This window comes from Salmo salar, chromosome ssa06, assembly GCF_905237065.1.
Source record: "Salmo salar chromosome ssa06, Ssal_v3.1, whole genome shotgun sequence".
Taxonomy (NCBI): Eukaryota; Metazoa; Chordata; class Actinopteri; order Salmoniformes; family Salmonidae; genus Salmo; species Salmo salar.
In genome coordinates this window covers 64,631,928-64,647,635 of record NC_059447.1, presented here as the reverse complement: position 1 = coordinate 64,647,635, position 15,708 = coordinate 64,631,928, and the positions used below count along the sequence as shown (strand labels likewise).

The window sequence follows — 15,708 nt, the reverse complement described above, 5'->3', positions numbered from 1 at the left end:
ATGACTTCACACATGTGACCAGTAGCCCCTACCATGCACAGAGTAATGGTGAGGCAGAGAGAGCTGTGAAAACAGTCAAGGGACTGCTGAAAAAGAACAAGGATCCATACAGGGCTCTGTTAGCTTACAGAGTTACACCATTGCATCATGGGCCGTCCGTCGCCTGCCGAGCTCTTGATGGGCAGGAGGCTGAGTTCCCCATTGCCTGTCTCACGGGCTCAGCTTAAACCCTGATGGCCTAACAGGAAGGCCTTCGCTGAGAGGGACAAACGGCTGAAACAAACGCAAACTGGAGACTTTAATCGGAGACACCGTGCTAAGGAGAGGCCAGAGCTGACCGAAGGTCAACGTGTGTGGATTACAAACTCAAAGACACCAGCAATAGTGCTGAGGAAAGCGGATGCCCCACGCTCCTATGTGGTGGACACAGGCTCAGAAGAGGTACGAAGGAACAAAACACACCTCAGAGCTCTTCCAGCCACACAGACTGAGGCCACAGACAACGCAAAAATAGAGGGTGAAGGAGAGAGAATGCTCACACAGCCACAAGCGCACCCAAAAAGGGATGTGAAGCCACCAGAGTGGCTGAAAGACTATGTTACGTGAAGAGAAAACATACTGTTGGGGACCATACCCAGCAAAAAGAGACTGTACCTAAGTTAATGTTCATACTGTGTGATTTAATGCTTTCATACTGTTTCAGGATGTGAAGTAGCATGTTAGAGAATAATACTGGTTTCCAAATTGCATTTCAGTTATGCTTCAGTGGTTATGCATGTTGAGTTGTTGTTCATGGGAGAGGGGAAGATGTAGTAGGATGTCCCTTGTGGGTATCCGTACCTATGTATGACATGCGAGGGTTAGGTTAATAAACAGGCTGGAGCTAGAACCTCGTTGTCGCGCGTCCTTATTTTAGATCATACTACAGAAACATTACAGGAAAACCGCTGGACGGTCAGTAATTTGATCTACCGTAGCAGTCTGTGACAAGAATAAAGACGTCCCACCGTCTGGCTGCATTCTGGCTGTTATGAGTCTTGAGTTACTCATTTGTGTAGTTATCAAAAACCACCATCAGAAAAATGGGATATTACTTTTTATGGAATATGGACCACAACGGTGGGGTGGAGTGAGGGATACTTGTGTTCTGAGTGAAGCGTTATTTCACAGCCTATCTCATCAGATAACACCCACTGAGCTATACTGAGCAGGCCTGGCACAGGAGAACACACTCTTCCAGTCTCTCCCCTGCCTGGCCTGGCCTGCCCTCAATATTATGAGTCTTCTAGAGGGAGACATGTCCTGGCTTGTCCTCAGATGAACACCAACACAAATAATGTGCTGAGATGCTAAACATGTTCATGAATATTTATTTTGCATCACAACTATGCAATGTCAGTATACCAATGCCATTGAATACCTTGCAAAAACTTTTTTTTTTCTAAAATGTGAATCCCTCCCCAGAAACAATAGAAACCAAAAACATTTGAAGTATATATATATTTATTAACAAAGTATCAAAAACAGAAAAATCAAAAGACAGAATAGAATTGAGTACTTAATTGGTTTCATCTTGTGGTTTTACCGGACTTGATACAATGTGACATTTCGCATTACACTCAAATACTTTTAGTGAACAATGTTTAAGTGAGAGAAAAAAAATGGAAGGTGAAACAGAAAAACAAGACAGGTATTGAAGAACATAAAACAGGCGTGTCATCCTTCAAATGAAGTATTTCAGTAGTAAGCCCCCAGCAATGACTAGCATGCCTGTTTGAACATGAAACACTGAACTACACAAAAACAAATAAAACACATGGACGCCTGCGTCTCTCACTGTCTTCCTCTCAACCGTTTACTCACAAACACACACAGATAAACACTACCTTACCATAAACCACACATGTTATTTTGAGACATTACAAAATATAGCGACAGAAGCTACTATTGATCATAAAAATTTGTTGTTTGAGCAATGAGCCTACCCAGAGGACGTCGCAGCATACACAAAGGACTGAGGGGAGAGGGAAGGTGGTTGTTTGGCAGTGACTTGGTAATTGCAGCCAAACACTGAGGCAATTCATGTAATCTTCCAAGACTTCAAAGTGAAAACCTCAGACAAGCAGAGTGCTAAATAATTCCACTTAGATATCTAGCTACTTATACCTAGTGGTTCTATTTTATATGTCCAGCTTCAATAACACAAAACAAACACCTTTTTGAAGACAATAGGGAGGTGTAAGTTGGTTTACATATATGTTATACAGTAAATACACACTTTTATACATGTGAACAAAATGTAATAGGAAACACACAAAGCATAACTTCAACATTTCAGAGAAAATACTACAGATCACGACGAAATCAGGGTCTAGTCAGAATACAGCTTACAGAAATGTAATGACTGATTTTCAAGAAAGGAGTTCCTGGGGCTAACAGTGCCATTGTCTGTCAGTAAGTTAAATGAAATGCTATCTAAGTGAATCAACATTACATGCACTCCTCCCTATATTGTCCTCTTATTAGAGGGATCCTGTGATATGAACTATACCTGTAGAGTCTGAGTTAGTAGTAGTAGCAGCTTCAGAGGTTTTTGTTAGGCAAGTCAAAGGGGAAGAAAGTGAGCTATAGCCAAAGCTAATACACAATATATTCAATAACAGCAAACACTTCATACTATGTATGCGAAAAACGTTCAATATGACAGTAATAACACAGCTATCAATGTCGCACACAGTACACAGCCATTACTATCTCTCCACATGTATTGTGTGCCATAAAGATAGTTTATACAAGTAGTATTTTCCCTCAACAAGCATATATCTCAACTGACCAGTAAAATCATGTGCCTTTACCACTTTGACATCATGCTTTAGTACAAAAATAGAGAATGAGTAATTTACCTCAAATAAAAGTGTTAAACATTTAAGGAAACAATAAATACATTAGATGTATCTATGTTTTAGTGCCTTGACATTCGCCCTATGTGCCGGAACAGCCCAAGCCACCCTAGGTGGAACACGGGGTGTCCGTCCTTGTGCTGTCCAGTCCTTCCTCTTATCACCAACCCAGCTGCAGTCACTATGTTGAAGAGTGAAACGTGTAAAGCTCCTTTGCTTTGATGGCCTGACAGAAGGCTTCACTTGATGCAGGTTTGAGTGCAGTAGCCAGGGGAAGGTGAGTGCTTGAGTGTCTAAGTAGTACCCTACTACCCCAGAGTGGGTGGATCAGAGATGGCCACAAGCGGTTGACACTGGAGTGTGGCGGTGATCAAGCTGACCCATCTGCAGGGTTCCCTCCTTGATCTGCTGGATGAACAGGTTTCTCTCGTCCTCAGGGGTCTGGCCGTTCTGGGCCCGTACGATGCAGGTGGGCCGGTGGAGGTTCAACATGTAGACTAACTGCTGCTTCTGGTTCTTCAGCTCCTCAATCTGGGCCTTCAACTCAGTGTTCACCAACTCTAGTTTCTCAGACTCCTGGAATAGTAGTTTGGTCAGATCCCGTTAACCATGTTGGTACATCTTTTGAATACTCAATTATGTTTAGTGTATTTGCAAATAATTACAGGGGGGGAACCTCTACCCTTCACTTAAATAATAAAAAAATAATGGGAGATTAAATAGAAAGTATCACCGAGACACATTCATGAGGCTCTAATTTTATTTGAAAAACCTTTTGAATAAATAAAGATATTGCATAATATAACACTGTATGTCTACTTAATAAATCACAAAAGACCACTTGACAGTCTGTCTGGCAGCCTCTGGGTAAAATGTATAATCTCTCTCCATCATAATAAGGCTGTACTGCCCTTTAAAATACATATTGAACCTACCTTTAGTAGACAATCAGTTTTTTCCTTCTTCTTATTCCTACATTTGGCAGCAGCTACTTTGTTTCTTTCTCGTCTTCTTTTCCTCCTCTCGCTTTCCTCCGGGGTCGCCTGATAAACACACATTGGGAAAATGAACAACCTCGAATAACAGCACCAAACTAGTGTGTGCAAAATGTGTCGGTGAACCTGTAATTACAGTGTTCTGTATAGCGACGAATTAATTTACCACCATCTCACACGATTCAGTGAAAACGTAGGCCTATACAAAAAAAGGCCCCTATAAGATTTATTACTATGTAAGAATTACTATTGGCTTTATGGGGGCCAAAAAATAACTGAAAAGGAGTAGATATTACAGTACGCGGCTAATGTCGACATCCTTACCTGTCTCTTGACACTTGTGGCTTCGGACTGTCTTTCTGAACTTGAGCTTGCACAGTCGCTCATGATATCGGTACTCAGTCCGTTGGACAGCCGCCTGTGCTGGATAGCGTAGCGCAACTCCTCCTTTACCAGGGGAGTGAAGTTGGTGAAGTCCTCGAGCGTGAGTGTTCCAGGTGGGGACAGGCAGGGTACAAAGGCTGACGCGCTGATCTCGGACAGGCTGAATCCCTGATGCTGAAGCATCATTATGAAAAACTGAAACAAAAAGTGGTGCTCTGTCACATAACGCGTACTAAAATCGAAACAAAAGCAAGACAATAACCCTTGGACACTGGACTGATTAGAACGTCAAATGAGCAGCAACATCTTGGCAAGTGAGCAAGACTATTAATAAAAGCTTATAGAAAAAGTGTATTCACGTCAATTTGGCTCAAAATATAGTTTCTTGCAAATGTATACCATTGGAATATTTTATAATATAGGCCTACAAAAAGACGGCTAGCGTGTTCTCTGTTATGGGTGTGATACCTAGAGGCTACGTCGCTACAATTCCACCAGACACAGCAGTTAAAGTTTTCTACATTGTAGCCCAACATGCCAACAATGTAACCCAACAATGTAACAATACCGGCAAATACAATCACCCTGTTAAACAATGTAACAATGCGTGTCACTTTTAGGGACAGTAAATGTAACATCAACCCAGTTGTCGGATAAGCACAGTCCATTTATAATTCAAGTTTCAAAATAACTAATAAGACAAATATAAATCAACTCTAGTTTAATTCACAAAAACAAAAGTTACGAGTAGCCTAAGAATTGTACATTTAAACCCGTTTTCTTTATGAATGGACATCGGTCCGTCTTAAACTATGCAACATTTCGGCTGTTGTGGGCACCCTAGGCGGATCTTCTGAAAACACTTCGATCCCACACCGGAAGAAACTTCTTATTAAGAAAATAGACCTACCTGATTATGTTTTCAGTGAAGAAATTGTGTTAGACGGTGAAAGGCATTTATTCGGCTCCTGGGTGTGAGACTCTTCTGTCCTGTTAAGAAAGTTACAGTTGTTGACTGAGCGTTGCATCACCCCTTTTTATAGTGGACTCTTCGGCATTTACTAGTTGGTGGGCCGGTCGTAGTGACGTCATCCTATTTATAGCACTGTGGAAGCTTAGTTGCGATGATGCAATCCAGCAACCCTTTGTAGCACACCATAAAAGGGCAGGCTCAACCCCCTTTACGCCCAAGGAATTTAAGTCGTAACATTTCATACTAATGAGCAAATACAGACATAATAGTTGAATGATCCGAGGTGTTTTCTTGTCAAGTCTATACATTTTATGGGCTAGAGAAAAATAATATTAATAGTTCCTCAGTGAGGGGCTTGCCCTGTTAACATATCAGTCATATCATATCTAGCATTCAGTGCAAGGGTATGATCTCGGCTACTAGCAAAAATAATAATAACAGTAATAATAACAATAAAACCTAGTTTATCAGGGAGCTTCCATGAAGTAGCATATTGCTTCTGAATTTAGCTTCTGGATAAAGTAAATGTACATTGAATACAGTAATATTTTCAAAATAAGGATTTGCCATTCAAGGTACTGTAAATTATTTTATATTTGTTTGTGTGCTTTGTGTTGCTTTTGGATGTTATGTATTACTTATAACCAAATTACTTAGATTATTGAAATATTATAATTGTAGATCTGATGTTAATTACACGTTTATTACGTAGTTATTAATTTAAGTTAATTACAAATCTTGAATGCTATGGGTGGCCAGGTGGACATGTCAGGAGTTTATATATATCATGCATGAGCTATGGTCTCAATCTTACAGAGAGGACAGTTCATTTAGGTCTCATGGAAAAACTGATATTTGGAGGACTAGATAACAGGCATAAAATCCATGTTATCTTTGCTTGATTCCAAAACAAGATTAAACTGATAGGAAACTGTGGCAAACCATGCTAGTGAGACTGTGAAGTAATATAGGGTTCACTGCTTTCATTTCTTAGTTGGAAAATCTTTCAGTTGTGGGTACACATAAGATCAGTTTTAGTTTCTCAGGCTAGTTAAATGTTAAATGTTTTACTTTATATACTTATATATAAGATATAAACTTCTAAGTCATACTTGCATTTCAAGAGGTTTCGATATTTTTGCAAGGGGGCAATGTAAGTTTTAGTTTTATTGTGTTTTGTATGTCATAAACATAAAGTGAGGATGGATGAAGAGATTTTCAAAATTATGTTTTAAAATATGAAATAGCTTTTGAAATCTTGATAATTGTTCATTGGTAGTAGTGGCTCACTTGAAAGAGTTTCACTATAGTTTTGTCTCTGTTCAAGCTGTGCTGGCCTCTGGGAGAATGGTGGTTGGGAGTGTGGAGTAAGCGAGTACTGCATTCCTCTAGTTGATGTGAAGTGCGGCTTTCTGGTGATAGTCAGGTCAGTCTCCCCTCCCATCCCCTCCCTTGCCTGATCCCAGCTATTACATTTGAGTTCTGGAAACTTTCTATCCTATCCCCTTTCTATCCTATCCACCATTAATCATTGCTACCCCTTCTGCTGGCTGCTGGTTTCATTTGTTTCTGTACAAACACATTGTTACCAGGGAGCCATATCATAGTAAGTGGTGGAAAATGTACCCAATTGTCATACATTAGTAAAAGTAAAGATACCTTAAGAGAAAATTACTGAAGTATAATTGAAAGTCACCCAGTAAATTATTACTTGAACAAAAGTCTAAAAGTATTTGGTTTTAAATATACTTAAGTATCAAAAGTAAATAATTTCTAAAATATACTCAAATATTAAAAGTAAAAGTATAAATAATTTCAAATTCCCTATATTTAGCAAACCAGATGGCACAATTGTCTTATTTTTTATTTAAGGATAGCCAGCAGCACTCTCCAACACTCAGACATAATTTACAAACGAAGCATTTGTGTGTATAATAAGTCTGCCAGATCAGAGGCAATAGGGATGACCAGGGATGTTCTCTTGATAAGTGCGTGAATTTGACAGTTTTCCTGTCCTGCTAGCCATTCAAAATGTAATGAGTACCTTTGGGTGTCAGGGAAAATGTATGGAGTAAAAAGTACATTATTGTCTTTAGGAATGTAGTGAAGTAAAAGTAAAAGTTGTCAAAAATATAAATAGTAAAGTACAGATACCCTAAAAAACTCCTTAAGTAGTACTTTAAAGTATTTTTACTTAAGTAATTTACACCACTGATCATAGTATTGGAAACATCACTATGTTGATTTTCCATATTGGAATCTTTGTAGACATCATACAGTCATATAAACATGACTCCGAGGCATACTTTACCTGTGAAAGTTAATGTTAACTAGACGGCTTCCTCAAACGTGGATATTTACCTTAGGCTTAACATGTTTTGAATGTGAATTGTAGGCTAAATTAGCAATACATGTAAGGGTGTATACAAAAATAGTCAAAGTGTTCTAAGCACTGCAAGTGTCCTAAAAAAGCCATAAAGAGGATATACAATTATTGCATAAAGTTGAGTGAAAAGAAAAGAAACATGAAAGGCAGCATGTTTAGGTTTAACCAACACCTCAAAGTACATTTGAAGAGTGATTCTTTATACCAACATGTATTGATTTGATTTACCTTATCTGGTGATGAGATCATTGGGACCTTTATGTGTCATGGTTATTTGAGTGTTGTTGATATATGTTTTTTACCCTCTCAGAAAGTTCAAGGCATATAAACAGTTACGCTGAGCCAAAGACCCTGAGCAGTTTTCCAAACATACAACATCACCCAATGCATCTAGACAGCCTGGACTCCCAAGATATAATCACGTCATAGTATTTTACGTCTCACCATACGTAGGCAGACAGGTGTTTCAAAGGTCTAGGGTCATGCCCGACCCTCAAAAAGACGTTGGGTCTGTGATACCATCACATACTAACCCAACTTGCTATTTATACTGTATGATAAAATCTGGCTTGCTATATCATTTGATGACTCTCAATTGAGTATGACAATAGAAAATGTTGAATTAATGTTTTGTTCCTCATGGTATATGAAGACATTTACTTCCTTAAGTTATGTCCTCTTATTCATCAATTTAGAAGTTTCTGGAAAAGGCAGGATGTTTTGTCATTTTGTCACACTTTAGCCTCTTCTTGTTATGAGCTGTGACCACAGTTTGTGGACCGTGTGAAAAGCAAGCAGGACCAGTCGGTCATGAAGTTTCATTACGCGTGAAACACGCAGCCATCTCTCCGGACTGTTTCTGATTCCCTAAATCTCTTTAGCAAATGATGGACTGAGGCTAAGCATTAACTCATGTTGTGCAACTATAAATGTCCATCCATCATGACAAAGCAAATTGATTTACTAAACTTGTGTCCATACAAGCTTATGGCTTGCTGGTTTACGTCCACAAAACGTTGATGTTTGTTATTTATTTTATTTAACTAGTCAAGTCAGTTAAGAACAAATTCTTATTTAAAATGGTGGCCTACCCCGGCCAAACCCTAACCCTGACAAAGCTGGGTCAATTGTGCGCCGCCCTACGGAACTCCCAATCATGGCCAGTTGTGATACAGCCTGGAATCAAACCAGGGTCTGTAGTGATGCCTCTAGCACTGACATGCAGTGTCTTAGACTGCTGCGCCACTAGGGAGACTCGGGCAGATACATTGGGATACCAATCATTATGCTGTTGTGTCAAGCCACATTTTACAGGACAGTTTGGAAAGTTTAGGTCGAGTAAGTTGATAAAAGTTGTTTTGCAAGATAAAATATCAATTCCATAAAGCCTGTCATGATTTTGATGAATTGTCATGTATTTTATTATACATTTATATTCTATTCTGTTTGTTTATTCAATAGGGGTAATATGTAGACTATTTTGGCTATACATTTACATTTTTTGCCCTTAATTTTGTTTCATTATAGGAGCAAATACTTTCAGTATTTATTTTGTTGTGGCATCACTTTAACTTGTATTTCGTCATGTGACAGCTACAATAGACGTTCCAATATTGATACTCCATAGTGATATACCCTACATAACATAACATGGTTCTCCCTACTTGAAAAAAACGTCGATACTTGTTGATTCTGACAAGGAGTAGAATACGTAGTTTCCGGGAAGTAAAGTGGCCGACTCACCCTGCCTTTAGTATTATAAACAACCAGCTGGAATGTGGGAAACGAATCAATAGGGAACATGCTTTCAACAAAGTTCACGCGACAGAGAAAAGGTAGAAATCATTTCAACTGGGTTCGAGGGGTAGGCAGTCAGGCTATACAAGAAGCACTTTCGATCTGAGTGAATCACCACCACATTCCAGTAAGGCGCAGAACATTAGTCATGAACTGCAATCCACCTGCACCGAGTAATCTAAAAAGTATGTAATATTACGGTTCGGGTATTGAGCATTAACGTCGAAATATAAACATTTAACACAAATCGTAGGGTCTCGTTTTGCGGGGATGTGTAGTTTATAGATATCCCCCACCATCATTAGTAGCCAGAATTCGCTGACGCATTCAGCCATGATTGTTTGGAACCTGTTTTGTGAACATTTGCTGAAGAAATAGGCAAACATAATCAACAATATAAAGATAAATGAATGAATTAGGAGTAATAGTAGTAGTAATAATATAAATAACAATAATACATGTATTACATAATATTAAAACGACCATTGAATATTATATTAATTATTATTAATGTTATTAATCAACAATATTATACCATACCATTGTTGTAGCACTAATGCCAGCGTATTTATTAAGAGGGGCTTCAGAAGTGTCTTCATTTAGTTTCTCTCCTTTACAGAATGTGTTCACATGCCTCTTGGTCCATCATAGCTGGTTAGTTGATAGTTATCTAGTGTTGCTGAGGCCATAACCCATGAGGTGTCTTAATGAGTATAGTGAACAGTGAGTGTCAGAGAATTCTCCAGATAATTTGATACAGTATGAGATCTAGGGAAACCCTAGCGATATTCAGAGACATTGTTCAAGGCCTCAGTATTATGAGGCCCTAAATTAGGACTATCTTTTAATACAAATATTAAAGGATGGTTAGCAGTAACCATCCTTTAATATTTACAAAGGTCACTGTTACAAAGGTCACTGAAATCAGGAACTAACATGTACTGCCCTTCATCGCAACCACTATTGCAGCTAAAAGCATCCTGTGAGCAATGGCTGGAAAAGGTGAGGGCAAAAATTAGTCTAGATGTAAATAGTCTCAGTGACACTCTGTGACGTTGCACTTTCACAAAGCCAAAGTTGGCGAGATGAGCTCACTACGTTCGGGACGTTGACTGACACGGTAGCCTTTAAATAATCGTTTGTAGCTTTCTCAACACTGTACATTGGCATCGTGCATGGACAGCAGAAGTCATAGTTATTTATAAAGCACGCCCCAGTTAAATCAGTACTACCTCCTCTAGTGCGCTCACCCTTGAACGCAGCCCAGATCCCATCCCTGTGTTTGTGTTTACCCGGCTGCAGCCATAGCAACGCCCTCCCACCTAATGGACTTTCATCCTAGGCATGCAGACAGGCAGGGCAGGCAGCAGAGGGCAAGCCTCGACTAGGATTCCCAAGCCCTTCACAGGCCCTGACCTCATTTCCTTTTGCAGCTAGGCTCCCTGCATTGTATTATTTCAGTGTAATTTGTAGACTGGTTACATGAACTTGGCAACACATTCTTCACACGCAGCCCCAGTACTGTAGGTTGTTTACCTGGAAGCAGTGGATGAGTTGCAGAATCAGGGTTGAGAACATGTCAGCTAAAAAGGTTGTTGACATTCATCCACTACCGTTTGGGGTCACTTAGAAATGTCCTTTTCTTTGAAAGAAAAGCAAATTTTTTGTCCATTAAAATAACATCAAATTGATCAGAAATACAGTGCAGACATTGTTAATGTTGTAAATGACTATTGTAGCTGGAAACTGCTGTTTATTTTAATGGAATATCTACATAGACGTACAGAAGCCCATTATCAGCAACCATCACTCCTGTGTTCCAATGGCATGTTGTGTTAGCTAATCCAAGTTTATAATTTTAAAAGGCTAGATGCCTCACAAGTCCTGAACTGGTAGCTTCATTAAATAGTACCTGCAAAACACCGGTCTCAACGTCAACAGTGAAGAGGCGACTCCGGCATGCTGGCCTTCTAGGCAGAGTTGCAAAGAAAAAGCCATATCTCAGACTGGCCAATAAAAATAAAAGATTAAGATGGGCAAAAGAACACAGACACTGGACAGAGGAACTCTGCCTAGAAGCCAGCATCCCGGAGTTGCCTCTTCACTGTTGACATTGAGACTGGTGTTTTGCGGGTACTTTTTAATGAAGCTGCCAGTGCCGACAATTTCATTGATGGAAACTACAATCTATCTGCAATATTAAAGCTGATCTACCCCCTTAAAAGAAGAAGAAAAAAAAGACCAGTGTAGTTCAGTGTAGTAGAATATACACTTCCGTGACAATAACCAGAGTCTGCATTTGATAGTGAGGTATTCCAGATCGGGAAACAAAAGGACTGTACTTCCTGTACTTTACCACAATCACATCATGAATAGTTAATCATGAAACATACACCTCCCCCGTTCTATTTTCCGGAGAGTTCTTTCTTCCTGTCCGCACGATGTACAGAGAATCCCGATGGCTGTATGGACGGGGACAGTATATCCAGAGAGATATATATATCTAGATTGTATCACTGATTTACTGGCATTCATTTCTAATGAATTGTTACAATAACTCATACTCTTCACAACTTGCAGAAGCGGCGTCATATGAGGACAGCCATGTGATTCTTTGTTGTAACTTCACTGTTTTGAAGTAGGGATCAAATGAATGCTCATTGCTTGAGCCTGCCATTATGGGGTCTTTAGCCAACAGGATTCCTCAGGTGAGGTGACATCATCTCTCCAATCTGTGGTGTGACTGCAGCGTGCATCATCACAGCCGCTGTGATTCGTTAATGAGAACACTGGCCCGGGACCAATCTGGACTTGGGGCAGAGATTACTCCAGGGACTGGTTTAAGAAATCAATAAAAAAAACACACACACACACACACACACACACACACACACACACACACACACACACACACACACACACACACACACACACACACACACACACAGGGCCTGAGCAAATGGAATCTCTGCTCTGAACAGGCTGCTCCGTTAGCACGCTTACAGCCAACCCTCTGATAAGGGCTGCCAAAGACACATGGCTGGTAAACAAGTCTAGCACATGGTTTAGATTACATTGCTTTTAGATTAGTTTGAAATACTTCTCATTATTATTTATAAAGCTACGGTAGCCTACAGTTGAAGTTGGGAACCATTTCTCTCCCAACATGCTGTATGCGATAAAGAGATAATAAATTGCCTATTTCACTTGAAACCACAGCCTCAGCAGAGGCTTGTGATACTTTGATAAGGGTTGTTATTGTTATGGGTTTGATAGGAAGAAAGGTGAGCTAAGTCTTTTGACAGGGAAGGTTCTGGTGATTCATTACCAGTTGTGATGACTCACACTTCATTGCTGGAGAAGCAGACATTTAAGATTGAAGGATTAAGTTAAGTAGAACAGATATTCAAAAGTAACCCACTAGTGTCAAAATGCTAGAGATAGTGTAATAAACAATATATTTTATTATTGGTTTGAATTGGGTCATAAAACATTCACATTTTCACTAATGTACTACACTAATTTCATTACAGCATACACATCAATATCTACCAGTGGAGGCTCCTCAGAGGAGGAAGGGGAGGACCATCCTACTCAGTGAATTTTATTTAAAGCTAAAGTAAATATTTTCACGTCACCAAATAATGGATTAAAACACACTGTTTTGCAATGAAGGTCCACTGCAGTGCATACCGTGTGGTGAGTAGTTGACTCAAAGAGACAGAAAGACAATAGTTGAACAGTTTAAAAAATATATATATTTTCAAAAACATTAAGGAGAAGCAGCAGAGAGAGAAAGAGATATCGTTGTATTTTTTCTTCTTAGTTTACCTTTCACTTACTTAGCTAATGCAGCAATTATTTCCTACTCAACAACCTGACTCAAACAGAGAAAAATGCTATTTATGTTAGCTAGCTGGCTAAGGCTATCCAACACTAAAACTCTTCCAATTCAAGGAAGGCTTTCTGTTTAATTAATGTATTGTCACCGGGGCCCGCCGGTGTAACTGGTAAACTGCTTGCTGTACACTGTACTGCGTGATTGTACAAATGGATTGGATTGTGGGTTTACTAACATGTTAGTTCTAGTTTGTTGACTATATCGTTAATGTGGTGACAACGATGTAGGCTGTGTAGCTGTTAGTGGTTATGGTGTGAAGGTTTGGCTTGAAGAGGTTTTTGCGCCTGGACAGAGTTGTGTTGTGCACTTAAGTCCACGAGCGAAGGGAAAATGTGATAGGAGGGAGAGTGTGTAGATGCGAAAATTAATTATACATCTAGCAAAGTGATGATGCTGTATGTGGCTGCTATGAAAGTGAACTGTGTGTGCGGATGATCAAGGTTGTATTCATTTCACCGATTCTGTTGCAAAACGTATCTTAAACTGAACCAAACAGAATGAAACGGAGAGCAACCTACCTGAATTTGTCTAATAGAAACTCTCATGTTTGGACTAATGATTACACTTCAGATCAGCTAGGTGCAGGCAAGCGAGTGCAATGCGATATTGAATGAGTCCCTGTCTGTCACCTTGATTACTCCAATCTGGCTCTTTATCTGTTATCTTATGTTGTGAACTTTCATTTGTTGGCTAAGTTGTAGCAACCTCATGATCGGTATAAGGCAAATTCGGGTATCATGTAGTAGCTAGCCTAAACCTATCGATGTTACATTGAGCTGGATGAATGGAAAATGATTAACAGTCATCCAATATGCTGTAATAGAAAAGGCCTCCCTAAAAAAAATCGTCCTCCCTAATCTTAAATGGAACAGACCGCCACTGATATCTACAATACAATACCAGAATGTATTAGTTTGTGTTATCTGTTAGTAGCTAATGTTGTCCAGCCTTACTGTGTGTCACTGTCAGTTTAATCGAGAAAGAATACAAGGTTTGAGTTCTTAACAAAGCCATATATTTTTTGCTGAAAAAAACTAAAGGGACATGACTGACCAGCGAACACATGTTAAACTTCATTGGTTATGGTTAGGTTAGGTTAAGATTAGGGTTGAGGTTAAGGTTAGGGTTAGGGTTATGTTATATCATGCCAGTCACAATGTCCCTTTTTTATTTTCTGAAACCATAGCCATTTAACTATAGACAATTCTATGACTAAATAACCATCTGTTAATAAAATGTAAAAAAATGTATCACAAAAAAACTAAAAGTTTGGAAAACCTGAGGTTTGAAGGTAGTCTGAGGACAGAAATGTAATGACCTCAATCTTTCTACAATATGCTCTGTAACAACATGCTATTGCAATTAGTTATGCAAACTAGTACTGTTACATTCTAATATATAAACCTGCTTAGTCATTCTCAGAGTAGGAAAGAGCAAGGAAAATGTCTGACGCAACATCTCTGAAATGTTTACCAAAAGTATCTCCCATAATGTTCCAGGATGTCTGCCTTCATGCCTTCAGCTTTTTGACCACAGTCATGTGATAGGGGAATTTCCTGTTAGCTGGCAAGCACACAAGAAAGGGCACACTCACAACAAGTCATGTGATTGGAGGTGAGCTATTTGTGAATGTGCTTTGTGGAAAATACCCTAACAATTACTCAGCACATTTAATTGCTTTATGTAACAAAGCATCCATTAAGGACATTTACACTACCCCTTTATTTAGGCACCAAAACTGCTTTCGTCAGTATGACTAGACCAGTTTCTCCCCATGCCACACAATTGGCAAATGATTGCTATTACTTATAGCATCACTTAACCCATATTAACCATGGACTTGAGTGCACACTGTCCTTTATTTAGCCTTGCTCCAGGTCTCTGACTGGAAAGCTTTGTTATGAAACTCTGGGAACCTTGACTAGGGCCATTAGAGAAGTGCCATAATGGCACCACCAGATCAGTCACAATCTTACACTCTTTTGTTCTTTAGGAATTAATTTTCTTTCATGTCTATGTCTCATAAACCGCCGACTGTGTTGAGGACATAAATAGCACAATGTAAAACCACAGTCTAGTAGCAGTCTACTCTTCCAAATCACTAGACGCACTGATGAGTGGGTGTGTGACGAACATGCCTTCTTTCATTGCAACAGAAATAAAAGTCTTTGTTCGTATTTGATATTTTGTATCCCCATTAGCTGTTGCAGAAGCAGCAGCTACTCTTCCTGGGGTCCACACAAAACATGAAACAATATACAAGAACAGTCACTAAATTTAAAATAAGAACAATACAACTAAAAAAGTCCTGTACTGCATACACCATATTCATATACAGCATATACAGGTAACTGACAAAATAAAGGAAACAC

At 39.3% G+C, this 15,708-nt stretch overlaps 1 protein-coding gene across 1 annotated transcript; it reads right to left on the bottom strand.

Annotated features, from left to right (window-relative positions):
- Window positions 1–1,485: 1,485 nt before the first annotated feature.
- On the bottom strand, window positions 1,486–5,359 carry LOC106607825 (cyclic AMP-dependent transcription factor ATF-3). Its single transcript, XM_014205217.2, has 4 exons — window positions 5,190–5,359; window positions 4,220–4,474; window positions 3,836–3,943; window positions 1,486–3,476 (listed from the first exon to the last, which is right to left on the bottom strand). Exons 2-4 carry the CDS (start codon window positions 4,463–4,465, stop codon window positions 3,228–3,230), a joined length of 603 nt encoding a protein of 200 aa, XP_014060692.1. The 5' UTR covers window positions 4,466–4,474; window positions 5,190–5,359; the 3' UTR covers window positions 1,486–3,227.
- Window positions 5,360–15,708: the final 10,349 nt, after the last annotated feature.